Genomic DNA, 20,887 nt, shown 5'->3' with positions numbered 1-20,887 from the left:
TAAATTTGAGACACGCCTTTACTGCAGGCATTCTGGGAGCCTTTAACAGGCAAAAGTAATCTCCAAGAACTGGATCCAGCACGTGGCACTTTACAACCTCACTGCATAATGCAACAGTGAACGCTGCAGGATGAGTATCCCATAGTTCATGCCAGGGACAAGAAGCTACAGGCAAAATGCCCAGGATCCAGCTTTCTGGGAAACTATGCTCCTCCTGGGATCAGCAAACAGGTTTTATCTGGTGGGGGACACATTTCCTTTTAAGTCCCTCAGTTCCATGCTAAGCAATAAACTAACTTAGTTATTGTTTTTAAGTTTGCACAGCCATTAGTTTGACTGCCATATCTTTAAATTAGCTGTAACTGCCTTTGCCACTCAGATGTACCCAGATGATCAGAGAGGCCCACCTCCAGATGATGCTGCCCTCTGCGATCTAAAAAGGAAGTCTGTTTTCATTCTCTAAGCACTCTAGCTGATTTCCCTCAAGGCTTATTTTAGAATTATTTATCAAGAAAACAAAAATAGTTCTGGACCTTACCATATAACTACAGCTGAGAAAAGAGCAGCATCCGTGTAGCATTGATTCTATCAGCACATCAGCTTCTCACTCCCCTTGGCATCTCTGTGTGTGGCCCAGATGGATGCCCTAGGTTTACCACTGGATTATCTGTAAAAATGCTGGCAGTCGCTATCCCAGACTAAAAAAATGCAAGTCTGTCACCACCTGGTCATGTCAATGCTTTGTGGTGGTTCACTTAGATAAAAATGTGTTTTTTTCCCATTATTTTTAAATTACTTTGCCCTAAAAAGATTGAACCATAGTACAATAAAAATTGCTTCTCAGTTCTGGGCTTTTATATTAGCTATTATCTGTCCCTGCAAGGATATTGCATAAATTATTAAGCCTGTAAAAATTCTACCTGTCCTACAAAGACTGCAATTTCAGGAACTCACTTTCCAGAGATAAAGCAGGATTTTTCATTGTTTCCCTTTGTCCAGTCTTCATGGAACTCTATAGTCAGGCTTGCTTTAGCAAAAAACAGGCAGCAGACCTTATTTCCATCTGATTAAACTGAGGCTATCTTGAAGTCATAGAGGATTTTTTAAATTAAATTCATAGCTTCTATATATAAAATTTTAAGTAGCAAGCAAGTGTTGGCAATCAGTAAAACAACAAAGGTTTTCTGCATTATTTATTAGATTCTATCTTCATTACGAGCACAGTCTTACAACCCAAACCATAAAAAACATAAGTTTAAGTTTCAGTAGATGTGTGGGAAAATTGGAATTTCTGCCTGGTGCACTTTGTGGACAAAGGGCCCTTCCCTGCGTTTACTGGTAGGTTCCTCTGAACCAAGTCGGATTCCATAGCAACAGAGAGCAGGGTCCCTATGGAAACATGAAAAAATCCACTGCCAGTGGCAGGAAGGGCATCATGGGTAGGTACACTGAGGGACATGCCATCCGATTATTGTCACTTCAGGGTCTCTGGCTGGCCTAACAGGATTGTCTCACTTTTATCTATACTTAAAAGAGTCTGCTTAAAAGAGTCTATACACTCAAGATTTTGGAAATACTTGATAAGATCACAACTTTATTATTAAACAAGCCTGTGAGAATCAAACAAACCCAGAACAGAAGGTCCTGCCTGCCTTGAACTTGAAAGAGAAGGGCTTCTCCTTTCCTTCAGCCCTCACCTGGCTCCCTAAATCAATCCACCAGCTTTCCCTTAAACAACCCTCTGCCACGGGCTGAATTTTCATGGCTCAAAACAGGGATCTTGTCTGGCATTCAACAACTCCAAGTCTGGGCCCAAAGATTTTTATCAGGAAAAGTCCAAAATGCACAAAGCCTGGATAAAGAGTGAAATGTGTCCTTACATCATCTCCAGGTGGGGAAGAAAGGACCTCAGTGCAGCCTTGCCCGGCTGGCCAATTGTTCAAGTGTGCCCATCCTGCTCCTAAACAGACCCCCGCAGTGGCTGATGCCTGTGACTATTGACTTTCCATCCCCAATCAAAACTGTGGGCAACAGTTAGTTTAACAAATATTGGAGCTCACAAAGAGGAAGTTTATTTTTCCTGGGGACATTAGCAGAAGAGTAAATATGACTTCCATTAAATTACAAAGCTAAGTACAATAGGCGAGTGATTTAGGAGCCACAATTCCTATCTCCATGATTCTGGAGGTCCAAAATGCCACAGAATGCCAGACAGTTCTTACAGGGATGACACTCCAGGTATGTGGGGCACTCAGTCACCCACCGCCACTGTGGATCTCTCTGCATCCCTCTGCCCTTCCTCTCTTAACCCAGACATGGCCCCAGAATTCTTTAAACACAATGTTCAGGAAACCACTTCCAAGAGTGGCTCTCCCAAAAAGAAAGGTTTTCTTTCTTTTTTTTTTTTTTATTGTTGTTAATTCCAGTCTCATATAACTTAATATTTCACTATAAAAGAAGAAATAGGGCAAGAAGTATGGGTTATATGGCAAATAGCCTAATGTGTGGTGTATCTATCTCCAAGAAGGAAAGGAAGCCTGGGAAGTGAGTTGCAGGTGTTTGTAAGCCCTCTCCCCAGCATTTGGGTTTAAATTCATTGCTTTCTGAACCATGACATTCAAACAAGAGCAGAGTTCATCTGCAGAACAACTTTTCATATAAACACCAACCACAGTTCCAGCTTCTTCTTTGCCTACAGCCAGTTCAGTTTTGCATAAAGTTGGCCAAGTTAATAATCAGCTGTGAATATTTATTCACTGCTCTGGTAATCAATTGTCACACTCCTCTCTGCTAAGAACAGGAAATCATATAGAGTTCAGTGTGGGGGAGTTAAGGCTTCTTATTTACGGTCCCAAAGTTCTCTTAACGAGTGCCAAAGACAGGCCGGGCACTTCCATGGGAACTGATCTTTCACCATTAGAGATAGCCTGCAAGGCAGTACAGAGGCTGACCCAGTTCCTAAACCTCTTCCCTCAATCTTCCTTGCAAGCCACATATTCTGAATGCACCATTAGAGTTTTAATTCTGAGTGGCCATTTGACTTCCTTTAAACAAAAAATAGGGTAACATGCTTACATCTACCCCAAAGGAAACAATCATCAGAATGGTCCCTTCCTTCACAGCAGCATCCAGCAGGGGAAGACAAGGCCTCTGGGGCAAAGAGAATAGGAGCTGGAATGGAGAAGGGACCCCTGACCATGTCCTTTGTCCATTCATGATTCTGCTACAGGCAGCCCTGCTTACAATGATCTGCTTTGTCTGACATCAGCCAAGACAAGCCAAGGACATCCAAGTGAGAATGTATGGCTGGCTTTGTGTCTGGATTTACCAATCCTTCCCACAGAGGGGTAGTTGCCAACTTCCCACTCCACTGCTTTTCCTGTGAGCTTTTCCAAGTCCCATGTAACCAAATCTCTAGGCAATCTCCAATGTGGTAAAAGTCAGGTTCCAAAGATGTATCTGTACCTCCAAGCATATTATAACGTTGTCAGTGATGGTGAGATCCCTAAGCAGCCTCAAAAGCTCATTTACTCCAGGATGCTCCTGAATGAACTACAGGCCTGTGGGGATCACGACTCTCAACTCCTCTCCACTTGCGCACTGAAATGCGCAAGTGCATTTCAGTTTGGCCAACAGGTCCCCTCCTTGCCATGGGATGAGAGCTTACTCCTCTCCCCTTGGTGCTTGTGGTTGGGGACAGCGAAAGATGATGAGACCTCTCTGGCTCCCAAGTTTCCCTGTGCCTGCAAACAGTTGAAATCGTGGGAAAGGAGGCCCCGTGGAACTTGGAAAGAAGGCGAGAATGCTCACCCTTGATGTTGCTGAGGGTAAGGGGTTTGGCTTGGACCTGCTGGTTTGGACCCTGGGGCATCTGTAAATCGAGTCTCAGTCTTGAACTATCTCTTTCACCAGCCCCCGACACAGGGTTTTTGTTTTTGTTTGCCTTTTGCATTCTCACCTGTTGTTTCTCCTTAAGCCTTTCTGTGGCTTTCTAAAGGACAAGTAGTTTCCTTTTTTCCTCCTGCCCTGCTCCTATCTTTAAGCCAAATATAAATGGCTAATAAACATAAATTTTTAAAGAGGAACAGCATCACTAGTAATTAAAGGAATTCAAAATAAAGCAAGATATTATTTTTCTCACCCAAGAAGTTGGAAGCAATAATACCCAGTGCTGACAGGGATGTGGGGAAACGGGTGCCTTCTGGTGGGATAGGTAAATTGCTACAACCTATCTGGACAGCAATTTAGGAATTTGTATCAAAACACATTAATATGTGGCTAGGGTTGTTCTTGTCTCCCAATATCCAATATCCCCTTCCCACAGAAATATGTTATACAGATGCTCTTGCATGTGACTAAGTTCCGGTCATGTGATATAAGAGGAAACAGCATGTGATCACTTCTAGGAACCTTCCTTAGCTGGAATTGCCACTTGCTTCCTTCTCCCACCTCTTCCATCTGCTCCTTGGGACCTAGATTCAAGTGTGAAGGTCAATACTGGTATATAAAAATAAAGACCCAGAGATGGTATAACAAATAATTTAGAAACTGCCCATGTCCTTGGCTCACCCACCTCTGGGCACCTCATATCAAATCTAATCCTATGTCATTCAGTATGCACATTCTTTGCTGTGGTTTGGCCCTCCCACTAATTTGGTTTTGGTTAATGTGTCCCCCCAAAAAGGGGTCATGTACTGGAGGCATGGTCCCCAGGACAATGGTGTTAGGAAGTGGTATAAACCTTTAAGAAATGGGGTCTAATGTGAGGTTTTAGATTGGTGGTAGTATGCTCTTGAAAGGAGCTGAGGTAAGTTCTCCTGGGACCCTGGCTTGTTCTCATAAAAGGGTAGTTATAAAAGCCTGAGCCTGGCTCTACCCAATCTGTCTGGCTTCCTGTCTGATGATGTGATCTCTTATTCCCAACTCATACTCCCACCATCATGTGATGCAGGTTAGAGCTGAGCCAATACCAGTGATAGCTGTGCCCATAAACCACTGGAACTGTGGGCTAAATGAACCTCTATTCTTTATAAAGTCAGACTGCCTCAGGTATTTCATTATTGTAACACAAAACAGACTACTATACCCTTGTCCCAGAAGTTCTACTTAAAATAATATATCTTGTGAATCACTCATATGTGCAGAGAGATATATAAAATGATGCTCACTGTAACCACTAAACTATTTAAGTGACTAACATTAAGATACATCGACATAATAATATTCAGCCACAAAATGATTAATTTATTAGTCATGTAAACTAAGAATTAGTTTATCAGATATAATTTGTTTATAAGGAAATATACCCATAATATAAGGACAAATGAATTAAATAGTTTGCCAAAAAAAAGTAAGTATGTATGACACAAATCTACAAATTCGTTTTGGATTTAAAGAAATGGAAAAATAATCTATAATGCTATACACCAAAATGACAAGACAATGAGTTAATTATTTTTCCCATCTGTTTTCCATTTTTTTTACATGGGCCAAACAAAAAGAAAAAAAATGGTTTCCCTGTGAAAATTATTTTAAGAAAACTTTTGAAAGATACAAGTTCCTGTTTTTTTAAAAGTGGACTAGTTATTTTATTTCAAATAAACAAAGTGACACAGTTGAGAGGAAGGGGTCAGAGGGTCTTTCCCTTCCTCCTACGGTCTGTTTCACTCTTCCCTTCAGTATAGACTGAGCCCTGAAGAACAGCAACAGTGATCTGCTCGTTCTTCAGCCTCTGATGTACCTTCTGCTTGGAAAGAGAGGGGAGATAAGAAAGGGACAGAACTGGAAGAGGGAGAAGGGGAGCCTGAGGATAGGAGGAAAGAAGGGGAAAGGAGAGAGGATGAGGAAGGAAGGATGAAGGAAGAAAACCAGAAAGGGACGTGAGGCAAGAGGGAGGACAGAACAGATGCCACAGATTTTGGAACACACTACATTTAGGCCTCTTTGTGCCTTGCCTCTTTTCATGATAGGAACACAATCAAAATTCTAAATTAGACAACTCTATGGAATCTTGGGCAAAATGTGGAATGAGGGCAATGAGAAGATAAGATATGACTGATATTCAAAGAGGAAATTAATACCTTGCAGAAAGAGCCACACAGCTGCTACTCTCGTAACTTCAGACGATAAGTGGGATGAGCCAAAAGGCAAGATGGAAAGGGCAGAAGAAGCGATGACCTGAGAGGTTATGATTTCACTCCCAAAATAACTGAGATTTGCAAAGTGCAATGGATAGTATTTAACATTTACAAGAGAAATGTGATCATAAAAGGTAAGAATTATATGAAAAGAATACATGACTGTTGGCTATCATGGTAGCTAGGCAAAAAATAAAAAAGTACATTTAAATATTTTAACAAGCAAAGATGCAAAAGTCAATCAACTAAGGTAGCCAATTGGGTTGAGCATTCTTACCAAACTTGAAACATACTAAGAAATAACGTCTTCAATCTAAGGAATACAAGATAGACCATCTGGAATAGATGAGCTCTGAATACAGACAGTAATCAAGGACACATTCTTTAAGAACTCAGCAGTAATACAAAGGAATACCATGCAGCCTTAAGAAAGCAGGAAATACTGACACATGCAACAATATGGATGAACTTCAAGGGCTTTATGCTGAGTGAAATATGCCAGTCACCAAAGGATAATACCATATGATACTCATGAAGTATTTAAAAAGTCAGACTCATAGAAAGTAGAAAGGGTAGATGTCAACAGCTGGGGGAAGAGAGGGAGGAAGAGTTAAATGGGTACAGAATTTCAGTTTTGCAAGATTGAAAAAGTTCCAGAGATCTGTTGCACAACAATGTGAATATAGTACCACTACTAGATTGTACACTTAGGATGGTTAAGATGGTAAGTTTAATGTCATTTTTTACTATTACAATACATTGTAATTGTAATTACATTACGATAAAAATAAGTATCAAGAAAAAGTCAACAAGTACAAAGGAGATTGCCAAAATTATTTTAGAAAACATAAGATGGCATAATTATTTATTTGTTTAAAGGCTAACTATCTTTTAACCTTGTTAAGATTTTGAATTAAGTACAGAAATGTACTTCAGAATTGAAATCTATAGCGCTCAGTTTTACTTTGAAGAAAATATTTGTAATATTTAAGAACATGAGTCTATAGAATAAAAGATCAGTCTTCTAATTTCAGTTTTTAAACCTATGGTAAAATAACTGATGTAAAATGCGTTTTAGAGTTGAATCTTACCAATATGATATTAAAACATTTAAAAGAAACTAAGTTTTCATCTTATTTACAATTAAGCTTATACGATTTATAAAAATTTATTTAAATGCACAGGAAGTTCTGTCTGCCTGGAAGTTTAGTTAATTAAAATGAAAATCAAACTTATTAAATGTGTAAGTTCTATTTTTAAAACTTTAAGGTGTTTAACTTTGTAAAGCAGTAGTCAAAGGCCTCAATGTTTCATTAAAATTTGTTAGACTGATGGATGAAACATCTGAAGGCTGAATTTTGCATAAAAAGCAACTAGATTTTTGGATGTATAATGATAAAAGGTCAAATATTAATTACAAATTCAAAATGAATCTCTAGGTAGGCTTTCCTATTTGCACATACTCTTCTACACAGGAACATCGGCACGCGCGCACACTTACACACACACACACACACACACACACAGAGGCACCACATACTAAACATTTAACAAATATTAAATAGAAATTAGAAAACCTGGATGATCTGGCTTATTGTACCAAAAAGTCATTGCCTTTATAGGCTGAGGCAAAAATTTTAAAAGTATTTCTGATATAAAAACTAATTCCACATTTAAACTTGATTGCACTTCAAATTTAAAATGGTTTTGTGTATTACAGATCTAGAATTTAAAAATGGGCTTTTTTACTTCAAGAACACTCTGTTCAGAGAAAAAGCAAATGAAAATACATTTTGTATGACTAGAAAGGAACAGATTATATTAATTATTTCTAATCACAGTAATCACAAACACATGGAAATAAATTAATTAATCAAGATGCGCTGTTCAAGTTTTGGTAAGTCAGCTTGATATTCATGTTAAGAATTGATGTGAAGTTGGGCACATTAGCACATGCCTGTAATCTGGGCTTGGGAGGTTGAGGCAAGAGAATCATAAGTTCCAGGTCAGCCTGTGCAATTTAGTGACACTCTGTCTCAAAATAAAATAAAATAGGACTGGGATGTAGCTCAGTGGTAGATTACTTGCCTAGCAAGTGCAAGGTCCTGGATTCAATCCAGTACTGAAAATAATAATAACAAATAAATAAATTAATTAATTAATTATTTAATTTCATGAAAATCTTAGAGTTACAGTAGAATAATTCTAGAGTATTTTTAACTGAAATCCAAACACTTATTAAAACCAAATCAAGAAACCTCACTTTCAGTTAGTGATACTGTACATGCACGTCTCTCACACTGTTCAAAGCACTTTCATGTCTAATTTGATCCTAACAGCAAGCCCATGTGACTAATAGCTATTAAAACACATCTTACACATAAGAATGTAATGTTCATCAAAGTTAAATCTAGTGTTCAAGAATACTGTATATATAGGGTAGCTTTGGGATTTGTTCTATGGTTAATTTTCCTGTTTCTTCCATTCTATGTTGAGAATCTGGACAGTTTCTTCTAGGAAGCCAGAAAGATGAGGTGATAAATGTAACAGTTTTTCTTGGAAAACTATATGTGACCATGCACATGATACTTAGGGTGCCTGTATGTACATTTATAGTCAGATGTGATGGTATATGGGGAGAGGAGAACAGCACCCAGAGGCTTCTCAACCACAAACTTTTAAACTATCATACTTCTAACTTCCCTATCTCCTAAACTGAAGCTCTATATATTCATTAGGATCTACATATGCAGCAAAAAGTATTGGTTAACTCTCAGTCATCTCATGAAGAACAACAGAAAATAGCCATGTATATGACATATTTATTATAAAACTGATTTATGTTAATAAAAATATGCTGAAATGTGTCTGAGTTAACATTTATTTAGGTACCTGAGACCTTAATCAGTAGCACTTTTCTATTAAGTAATTTTTGTGACATTAAAAACCACATATATACACACAAATGCATGTATTTGAAAACACACATGTATGCATGTACACATACTCATATTCATTAAAACCATTTCTTCATTAATACTTAATGTTCTCCAAATCAAAAATAAATAAAACACATCCATAATGTTTCTTAACACATATTTGGCAGGAGTACTAATCCAAGGATGAACAAAGTTAGGGTTTAATTAAATGTATTACCAGAGTAAAATCTCCTTAAGGAATCACAGATTTCTTCATGTCCTAGTAATATTTTCTTTATAAAAACTTTTCCGACCCATTCTCTTTTTCAAGCAGACTCTTAGAAAAGGTTTCTTGCCTTACCATTCACCACTCTCTCTTTTTTTTCTTTTTTTTTCTTTTTTTTTTTTTTTTTTTTTGGTTCTTCGTGCCTGATGACAGGCATTCATCTGTGGGACAAAAAGCCTGTTCCTCAAAGTGTGCTCCATGGACCAGCAGCTTCTACACAGTCTGAGAATTCAGGGGAAATACATGCATCTGGGCCCCAGCCAAGACGTACAGAATCAGAACCTGAATTTTAACAGCCTCCCAGATACTCCGCCTGCACATTCCAGGCAGAAGCAGAGCCAGTCCCTTCATTGTGTTCTGTACATAAAAAAGCTAGGGTTTTCTCGAAGAAACCCCACAGTGGACGAAATGAACTGCCACTTCAGTGGGCACCAGCTGCCAGTTGTATGTGAACATGCAAAGACAGCCACATCCTGAGGCAGTTTCCACGTGAGTCCACACGAAGGACTCACCCAGGGCACCCCAGCCTTGAAAGTGTGAGTGAAGAATTTTCAAGATCTTTCTGAGCTACCCTTCTTCGGCTCCCCTGCTAGATTTCTGGAAGGTGATTATGTAGCAGTAAGCACTACCCTGAAGACCCACCAAGTACACCATGAGGTTAGTGCACAGTCTCCTGGTCAATTGGCCTCAATCAACATGTTTGTGATGTTAGTTTCTCTAAAGTTCTTTGTTTTTAGAGACCTTTAAAAAATCCAATTTCAGAAGAAAACTATTTCATTGGTTACTTTAAAACAAAAAACAAGAATACAAATAACAATGATTGCTGGTGAGGATGTGGGAGAAAAGGTACATTCATACACTGTTGGTGGGGCTGCAAATTAGTGCAACCACTCTGGAAAGCTTCCACTATGGAAGCTCCTCAAAAGACTAGGAATGAAACTACCAAAAGACCCCACCATCTTACCCCTGGGTTTCTATTCAAAAGAACTAAAATCAGCGTACTATAGGATACATACACACCAATGTTTATGGCAGCACAATTCACAATAGTCTAGTTATAGAACCGGTGTAGGTGCCCATCAACAGAACTGGATAAGGAGAATGTGGTATATGTACACTGTGGAGTTCACTCAGTCAAAAAGAATGAAATTATGTCATTTGCTGATAAAGAGCTGAAACTGGAGTTCATCATGTTGAGTGAAATAAAACAGATTCAGAAAATCAAGAGTCAAAGGTTTTTTCTCATATGCAGAAGCTAAAGAGAAAAAAAAGGGGATCTCATGAAAATCCATGGGAGAAGTGGACGAATAGCTCATCCTGTAGCGCGCTCCCCCAGCATGTGCATGGACCCGGGTTCAAATCCCCAGCACCTGGGAGAAGAGCCAATAAGCCGAAAATCAATGGGAGAACAGTGGAGTAAAAAAAGGGAATCAAGGAAAAAGAGGGATGGAAAAGGAGAAGTTGTGGGAATTAAAATGGAGCAAATTATGTTACATGCATTTATGAGGATGTCAAAATGAGTCTTATATTATGTATAACTGTAACTCACTATAAAAACATAAAAAGTTTTTTCAAAGATGTGTATCCCACATCAAAAAAGAAAGAACTGAACATGGAGAACACATAATTGAATTTGTTAATAACTAAATTTCTTGACTGTTTTTCAGAGACAAAAGTAACTAATAACATTCTTTTTTTTTTTTTTTTTAAATCTGTGAAGTCAGGTAACCATAATGGAACTAAGAAATTATTGATAAAATATGATATGGACAGATGTTAGATAATCTTTGATTCATGAAATATTCCATCACTTCCATTTCTTCTGTTTAGGTAAAGAGCATCTCATTTTCCATTTAGAACAGAATATTAGCACCATCCCCCACCATTCACCACCAGTTGATCAAACTGGAAAAGTTATTTAATGTTTTAAAGGCTCGGTTTCCTCACCTATAAAATGAGTATAATTATATCTGCCTCACAGTGATCTTTGAGGAATTTAATAAGATAATATGTGTACCTGTCCCATATGAAGCACTCAACAGGGTTAACTATAACTTTGTTGTTGCCTTAAATATATTTTAAAAGTGTTAAGGGAAGCACTTTAGGATCAAGAGGCATGCCTGTCTCAGATACCTTTATAATCTATAGAGCCCAGTCCATTGGTTTTTACATTATAGGTGTACCCAATCGATACATGTTAAATTTGATTGAATTGAATCCACTGTGCTGAATCTGATTTATCCCATGAAGAAGAAGAAATGACTTGTTTTACAAAACGATGAATTCTATTACATGGAAAAGTAGAAGGTGCACTAAACTGCATGGCCCTAGCACCCTCCTCTGTGGACTCTGCACACTATCCTCACCGTTCTGAGATGGGCACTATTCACAGACCCCTTCGCAAGGTGAGCCTGGCTAGGTGTTCCCTGAGGCCACCCCTCCCTAACTTCAGCTGATAGAGAACAGATAGAATTGAGTGGTGGGAACATGAGGTTAAGGGAATAATTCTATTAACAGGCCCACTGTGCTGGCCCCTACATGCTTTCTTTTTTTAAAAAAAGCAATTTAAGTTGCTGAAGCTGTCTTTGAACTCACAATCTTTCTCCTTCAGCCTCCCAAACCGCTGGAATTGCAAACATGTGCCGCCGCACCCAGCTTAAAAAGGCAGTTTACCTGCAGCCTTGCCTGACAAGAGTGATTCCCCCTAACCGCAAAAATCTGTAAGAACAGGTTCGAATTAGAACCAGTCAGCGTAAACCAAACTGACTTAAGAGTTGTCATGCGCAGTGGGGACTTGAAAATCTGACGTCAGCCTGAAAGTCAAGAGGTACAACTGGACAGGACTCTCTCCAAACTTCCCGGGACCCCCAATAAAACTGGAGGGGAGAAAGGGCACGCTGTCCTTCTCCCCTCTGAGAACCCTTTGAGAGTGCCCCCTTCCCCTCTCCTATCCTTTCAACACACTTGCACCTGTTACTCTGAGCAACATGTCTGAAATTTTTCTGGCATGACTGTAAGAATCCCTATATGAAGAAGGGGTCTCCACGGTGCCTCACTTTCATAGCAGGTCTCTGCCCTGTAACAGTGGCCAACTCTAAACTGGCAGGCAACTGTCCAGAAACATCTCTGAGGACTAAAGAAGATGACACTTTAGCATACATGTCCTTAACAATTTCCTGATGGAGAGCAAGGGGTTTTTTTTTTTTTTTTTTTCTTCCCCCAAGTAGATAGCGTATTTATTTATTTATTTATTTTAGTTATACTAGTTATACAGGACAGTAGAATATGTATTTTGACGTATTATACATACATGTATAACTTCCCATTCTTGTGGCTGCACATGATGAGGAGTTACACCGGTTGTGTATTCATATATGAACATAGGAAAGTTATGTCTGATTCATTCTACTGTCTTTCCATTCCCTTCTAGTTGTAATATTTGTGAACTTTCTAACCTCTGGAGTTGGGAAGGAGGGTTGGAAAGTGTAAGAACCAAAAGTACAGGTTGCTAACAGTATAGCTGGGAGGACCAGCCAGGTCCCCACAGGAAGGGGCAGAAGGAGGGCAGGGCAACTGGTGAGCCCAGGTCAAGCCTCCAGAATGGCCCTCAGCAATGCCATCTACTGTGCCCAGGCTGTGTTGAGGGACAGGAGGATGGAAACCGGCTCTCCTAAAGGGGCTACTTAAGCTACACAAAAGAAACTCTTTTCAAATACAGATCTTTATTTGTAGGAAAGAATCTTTTTTTTGCCTTCCAGGTAAACTGAGTACCAAACATTAAACCACAACAAGAACTGACTCTGGAATTTCCATTCCTTTGGTAACTGGGAAACAGTTAAAAATGGTAACTGTGCTGTCTGCCCAGCAGTAAAACCTGGTTGAAAAAGAGCTAATGAAAACAGGACCCAAAATCCTGTGTTCGCTCTTCCTTTTCACAAGGGCGCCTCACTAGTGCCAGCTGTCAGAGCACAGAATAGTGACTGCAAGTCATCCCCAAGAACAGGGAAGTGAGAGAAGCATGCAGTCTGTCTCTGGGGGTTCAGTAATGACATCAAGATATCACAGTCCAGAGATGCAAAATACCCTTAAAGAGACCAAGTAGCTCCCAGGCCAGTGAGAAGAGAGGGTAAGCTGATTAAATATATTAACATATCTAAAGGGAAAATGTTTCAGTCTCCAGGGGCAGCTGGTCAGCTGGAAGGCCTAGGAAAAGGAAAATTTCAGTGGAAAATGCCAAAGGTGTCCATCCAAGTAGTCTACGGGTCACTTTGCAATCTGTCTGGTGGAAGACAAAGGTTTATTTTGACCAATAAAATTCCAGGGACTATGTGAACTGCCCTAACTTTCCAAGAATGGCTGCACTATTGAATCAAACAGACAAGCTGAGCTACGGAAGGCTCTGGCCATGAAACTCTGAAACTAACTGACCTTGCTTGGATCCACACTCCCTGCAACAGCTGGCCAGTAAAATCTAGCTTCCCACCTGCCTGCCTTCAAGGAGAGGATGCAGGACCAGAGGGAAGAAAACTTCTCCAAGTCTATGTAAGGTGTGACAGCATCTTGGCTTTCTGTATAGGTCCTATGATCTGAGTTAATAGAAATGCTTCCTGGGAGACAAAAATACTCTCTCTTTGTGTTGACAATTGTGCTCAAAATAATGGTACTGGAGGATTCTAGAAAAGGGCTGGCCTAACCAGCCAGGTCTCCCTGCCTCAGCACTGCGTGCTCAGTGTTGCTTCTTTTCAAAGTTTCACATAAGCCTGGGGCCACTGAGATCAATTCATGATTATTCTCTAAGATGTTTGATTATAAACTTTTAATTTTTCTTATTCAGCATCATTATTAATCAAAGACATGCAAATTAAGAAAAAAATTGCACAGGGAAAATTGGCACTGGGTAAAAGCTAAAAGGCATTCTCATTTGCTGCCAGTGTGTATATAAATTGGAAACACTCCAAAAATCTTAGTAATATGTACACCTCTGACCCAGCAATTTTCCTTACAGGAATTTAGCCTCCTCAATTAAGGACATGAACAATTATATAACCACAATGATGGTTTTTGGAATAGTTCATAATAGATCTAACTTAGAAATTATATAAATATTCAACTATTGAGATAAGTTAAGTAAATATCTATAATGCAATAATATACTGACATTTGCAATACATTTCAAAAGTACATTTTCTGACCCAGAAAGCCAATCACAATGTATTTTTTTAATTTTCTTCTTTTTATCAAATTACATATTCTGGTTTTTTTTTTTTTTTTTTTTTTTTTGGGCGGGGGAGTAGTTGTTGCTTTGTATACTTATTATCATGTACAGCTCTGGTTCTTACCAAAGTTGAGGAGCTTCCCCTATCTGTACAAAGAATAGAATCTAAAGGTTGGAAGGAAATTGAGATATGGACTGAACCCAAGTCCTCTGTAAGACAGCAAGTGATTTATCTGAGGCCACTCAGCTGAGTGGTGGCAAAGCTAGTGCCACAAATTCAGATCTGTCCAGACCCAGACATTCCTGTTGCCTCCAAATTACAGCAGAACCTTGTGTCTATGCTAATCAACATCAGTGTCTCTAGTCAGAAAATGGAGGTACCCCTCTAGCCGTCTGTCAAGTCAAAATACTTGAGTAAACTAGTTCTTGAGGATCTCTACGAGACCTGTGCACAATAATAAGAAACCTCAACTGCAAACTACATCCCATATAATCTTCTAGGATTTTCTGAATGTGTCATATAATACCAAACTTCTCTCAGAACACCTCAGAATGAATTGGTGAGAGGCAAAGTGGAGGAATGAGGGGAAATGACAATAAAAATGAGGTTGTACTTTGTGACCCATCCTTAGACATTTCTTAATGTGAAAACTCCACTACATTTAATAACCCTCATCATTCTATGCACCAGAAAATCATATGCCAGCCTCCCAGAAGTTAACTGGGGTCAGCAGCAGGAAAGTTAAGTCCCTGTTCTCTTCTGTGACCTAAGTGCAGTGACTCCTGACCAATTTCCAAAGAAACATTTCATCGAAGAACTACAAGGTCACATCCAGCCTTGAATCATCTTTCTACAAGAGCCGTTTTCTCTTAAAGCAATATTTATTTGGAGACTTTCGAAAGGACAGGGGGACTCAGTTAATGCTTCACTCCATAGAGAAGCCAAGAAAGTAGCATTCAAGAGTAAAAGGGAATATTCCAAGATGCCCCATCTCCCCAGGCCTTCACCTCACGGCCACACACAGAACAAACCAGCACTGAGAAAAGCAAGGGCCTCTCAAAGGGATGAAAGTCTTACTTACGGACACACATGTCCCTGCTTTCGTAAAATCCAGGACAACACTGGGACTTGCGCCTATACATAGTTTTTTCCCCATGTCGATAGGCAGTCCGATAACTGATTCTATATAAAGAGAAAGAATCATATGTTAGTTCTTTTGGCCCACAATTTGGTCAGAAATCATTTCTATTTTAATAAAAAAAAAAAAGCTATTAACTATAATAAAAGTATGCAAAAAGTACTTTCAAAAAATAAGAAACAGAAAATATGTTGTAACCAATTTTTTACAGACTCCTAAACTTTTCTGCTGAGGTTATGTTGTGATTCTCCAAGTCAACCTATACTTTATTTCAAGACATTAGAAGTTTCATGGTTTCCCTGCTTCATTTATCTTGAAATAACTTGAAAAGTATTGATCAATTTCACATGACACCTATCTAAGCATCATTCACTTACATGTTTGAAAGAAAGCACTCAGAGAATTTCTTTTAAAAATCTCTATACAGTCTCATCCCACTATAAACAGACGACTAACAGATACCTTTCTATTTAACTAAAGCAGCATTCATTCACTGATTCCTATATATGACTTGTGTTTATTAAGCACTGACTATATTACAGGCACTATTCTAGGCGCTGAGGAAGTAGCAATGAGCAAAACAATATAAAATCCTGACTCTCAGGAAACTTACAAATTCTGGAAGAATTTGTTTAATAAAGACTTATATTAAACAAATAATTGTGTCATAAAATGGCTCATACTAATTAAATATGAAGTCAGGGAACAGAATTTGACAGGAAGGAAAGAGTGGACAAGGACAGCTTGTGTGAAGAAATGACATCGGACATAACATCATCTAGTGCAGTGTAAGACAGCAGGTGCCAACACTCAACCCATAACTCATACTACTATAAATATTTTACCAACAAAATTAGGGTATCAGGGTTCCCTTCTTTATAAAAACTAATAATAACATCTAATAATAATTTGGTTTTGTTTCTACATTCACATTGATAGAATAAAATAAAAAGTCCATTTTACTTAAGGGTCAAATTTAAGTGTAAATTGAGTCAGATGTTCAATTAGAAACATGCTGAAACATGAATCTCTTGCTGTCTGGTGATGTCCATGTTTAAGAGGGTCTCCCCTGCTCATGCAAATACATAAGCTAGATGAATTCTTACTGAACAAATGATGGTGAACAGCAGGCAATTCCTCTTTGGTGGACTGTCAGCTCCCACCAGGCATGGCCCACCTCTCTGCCTTCCTGTATCCCCTGGGATCTGCAGCAAGGCTAAGGAAGTAGTAAGCCCTCCATAACTAGTCACTGAATGCACTGCCGCACGTTCTCAAATAACTGATATCTCTGATGGCATGGGACTCCATTGCCAGGTAGCCAAACTCATGAGCATATCTGAGCCTCTATTACCTGTGCCGTGTGCATTTAAACCAGTTTAGGATGTCAGTGCAGCTGGTGTAGTAAATCTGATCAAAAGGGTGCGGGTATGACTCTTGCACAGTCACTGAATAGCTGGAAAAAAAAAAAAAAAGGAAAATAAAGAATCCGTATTTTTCCTTTTTACATTAATGATATAAACCACACTAAAAAACAATTATAGGCTAAATTGTCTCTATTTGCAACTCCATATTGACTTTTAACAGAGAATCTCCATATTTTCACAGGTTTTTATTGGAACTAGAGGCCCTCAAAGACCAATATCAACAATATCTTTAAATGACAAGCTTTATGCTATAAATTTCAAAGGAAATCAACTTTCACTACTCACTATAAATCCTAATATTCACCAATTTAAAACATTTCACTGTATTTTTCTGTACTTTAATTCCCTCCTCCTGTACTAGGGCTCCAGGGATAGCAAAGACTTTTCACAAAAAAAAGTTTCAATCTACATCTACATGCAGATAATAAGGTTAATCAGCAAAGAGACAATTCAAGTATTCATAACTGAGTACATTTGCTACTGAATCTGAAAAATCAGAAAGAACATTTTTCTCCGATGGGAATTTGGAATAATTTGCTTTCATGTTCCTGTCCTACTTCTACTTCTCAGGATGTGGAAGAAAATATACAACATCTAAACAAAAACTACAAAAAAGACTTTAAACTCTGCTCTAAACATATGTCTGAGACAATTAGCCTGAAATAATCATACCAATAATCATACCGATTGCTATTTAAACATTGTTTTCTGACATATTTTCACTAATAGCTTCTTGTTAAAAACATACAGGCATGTCAGTCCAAAAATGTGGGTGGAATATTTCCATGAAATACAAAGAACATTCAATACTTGGTCCCATACTTCTGAATTTTAAAGTTGATTATGTACTCAAGAGCTTACTGTCTGCCTACAAGAAAACCTAGAGAATTTTCTTTTCTAAACAATTTATTCTATTTGCTTTAAGTTTCTTAAAGATTTCCATTAAAATCTTCACACTAACAAACACAATGGGCCATAATTACTGGCCCACTTGCAGCAAATCAATAGCTCAAGTTCATTAATAAAACTATCCACTAGAGAAGGTATGGAAGGAATGAGGTTGAGATTTCAGCATGAAAAGTTCAGGTTAGACACAGGGCAGAAACCTGCAATTTGAAAAGCTCTGTGGTGCTAGCCTCACAAACAATGGGTCTTCTTTCTGCAGCTGGTTTCTAGTAGTCATTATATAGTTAGTTAGTCTTCAAATAATCATACCATACACCTTTTTATATATTTCATTCTTTGGGATAATGCAATTTGATTTCAAGGTAAATTTATCAATATTTCACAAATGTTAGGCAGAAGAAAGAGATCTTATTAAAAAGATCACTGACTTAGAAGGTGAGGTCATAATCCAACCTGACACTAGGAACTGGATGACCTTCATCAGATAACCTCACTTCCCTCGGCCTTAATTATCTCATCTTGACATAAGGGGGTCAGAGACAGTGTTGAAGATCCCTTCCCATTTGGCATCCTGAATTTCTAACATACATTTTGTACTTCTACCCCAGCAGAAGATACTTGTTGCTACCTGTAAACATAGGTTCCCATGAGAATACATTATGCATCTGTCTGTATACCATGATATAACTCATTTGGGGTAAAACAGGAGGCCTCTGCTAAAAATGTTAATGTTCTTGGAATGGCTTCTCACAGGAAGCTATTAATATTTTCTTCAGATCCCAAGCAGTGTCCTGAGGTTCAGGTTCTTGCAATTCTAAGCCTTGCATGTCAGTATTTTTTCCTGCCTCACCAGCTGCTTCTAGATAACTGAATCTTGAGACTTGTAGAATTAACCACTTTTGCATTTGTAGTAATGAGTGAAGTGAACAAAGGTCCTCTGTGTCTGAACCTAAAGTACAGGTACAGTTCCACCAGCAAGAGAGAGCAACTTCCCACCATCTGAATGAATCGGGTGAAAAGCAATTCTTCCACCAGCCTGTGCAGTACAAACTGAGCTGAACTAAATCAGTTTGTTGGATCTAGACCAGATACAGGGTTCCCACAAAATTCTAAAGACTATATTATGATGTTCAGGTCCATATTCCTTGGAGAGCAAAAGTGATCATTAACAAATGCATCCTGGCCAGTTCCATTTGAGATGGGTGGAGAAACTGATTCCATAATCAAACATGAAAAACATTTCATTTCTACCAGCCAGGAAGATTCCTTAAATAAGAGGAAATATTCAAGTACATGAATTTCCCAACTTGTCACTTGTTGCTCACTAACAACACACATTTTACAGGATGCCTGTCTGGTGTAGGACAAGGAAAGCTCTTTTCTATAAAAAGTGGTCAAGGGCTGGGGTTGTGGCTCAGTGGTAGAGCACTTGTCTAGCACATCACTGGATTCAATTCTCAGCACCACATTAAAAAAATAGATAAAGATACAGCGTCCATCTACAACTAAAATTTTTTTTAAAAAAAGCGGTCGAAGTATTTAGAATTCTAATTCAACAAATGCTCATTGGACAACTTGTGTTTTATATGGTGACATTTGAGAGGGAACAGGAGTAAGATGGTGTCTGGGTGTCCTGGTGTTAGTGCTGAATCTAGGCTGACTCACTAGCACTGCGAGCTCAGTGTTGCTCATTTGCCACGAAAACCAGAGTGGACTAGACAGTGGGAAGGTGTCTTCCCACTCTATGGCTTGAAGAGCAGCTGCTGCTGAATATGGAGTTCCCTGACTGTCAGCAGAGGAGCTAATTAAGTTCAAACAGTAGCTGGGCACTGGCTAGGGCAGCAGTGATGATCAGAGGAGGTAGGACTGTGTCAAAGACATTTTCCTTCATTCTACAAATTTATGGCCTCCAGCAAGTGAGCCCACTGAAAAGTGACAACCTAATTGCCTAATGATAAGTGGGTATTGAGCAAATGAGGTAAAGTCACTTACAGAACATTTGGCAATCATAATTTGAAGACTATTTACTTAACACGAAAAATGCTTATGATGTAGCCAAGTTTCAAAAGTATAGGCAAGGCATGATTACAATATGGAAAAAATTTAAACCCCTCAAACTCAAAACGGAAAAACCCTAGAGACTGCAAAGAAGCAAAGAAAAACACTATTGGTGGTTATCTAAAGGTTGTAGAATTCTGTGCCTCTTAAAATTTTTTTCTGAATTTTATAGTTTGATTTATAATACCCTTAAAAATGAAGAGAGGGAGAGGGTGAAATAAAAAAGCAGACAGTGCAGAGCAAACTGCGATGCGAAAGGAATCTGACCCCAGTTCAGCACTATTTTCAGCATTAGGATGCAAAACTCCTTATTTCCTGGTTGTTTGTTGAATCTTCTCAAACACACTGAAAACATATCATCATCATGACTTTAACGTATTAAGTATTATCCGGGAGAAACCCAGCAAGATTTAATTTAAGGTCAAAGAACGGAGGTGGGGAGAAGCCATCATCACTTGGACACATTCCAAAGTGGTTAATTACATTCTATCTGCTTAATTTATCTTGTTACTTTAATCAGATATGGTAATAATCATCATTTCTTAGCTCACTTCAGGACTGCTGATTCGATTATTACCACTTCTGTATTAGTAATTGAAGGTTTGGGCAAAGAGTGGTTTCTCTTCCTTAGTGCCTTCTTGAGAAGAATCCTCACTAGATAGACGAGTTCCAACTCACAGAATAGAAAAAGGGGATGGGGAGGAGGAACAGAGGATTTCACACAATTATTCATTTTCCAAAAAAATGTTGTGCAGAATTCTTTTAATCACAAACATCCCTGTATATGTTTAATGATTTAATTGT

The 20,887-nt window shown here is 38.6% G+C and overlaps 1 protein-coding gene across 3 annotated transcripts in view; it reads right to left on the bottom strand.

Annotated features, from left to right (window-relative positions):
- Positions 1 to 20,887, bottom strand: part of MEGF10 (multiple EGF like domains 10) — a 168,846-nt gene that overhangs the window by 95,506 nt on the left and 52,453 nt on the right. For all 3 annotated transcript variants that reach the window (XM_079144349.1, XM_079144348.1, XM_079144350.1), the window contains 2 exons: positions 17,047 to 17,148; positions 15,639 to 15,739 (listed from right to left, as the gene is read on the bottom strand). In XM_079144349.1, coding sequence (XP_079000475.1) covers positions 15,639 to 15,739; positions 17,047 to 17,148 — 203 coding nt within the window. The remainder of the gene's footprint in view (positions 1 to 15,638; positions 15,740 to 17,046; positions 17,149 to 20,887) is intronic.

This window comes from Sciurus vulgaris, assembly GCF_902686455.1.
Source record: "Sciurus vulgaris genome assembly, chromosome: 6".
NCBI classification, from domain to species: Eukaryota; Metazoa; Chordata; class Mammalia; order Rodentia; family Sciuridae; genus Sciurus; species Sciurus vulgaris.
The sequence above is the reverse complement of the archived record's forward strand: the minus strand, read 5'-3'. Positions and strand labels throughout refer to the sequence as shown.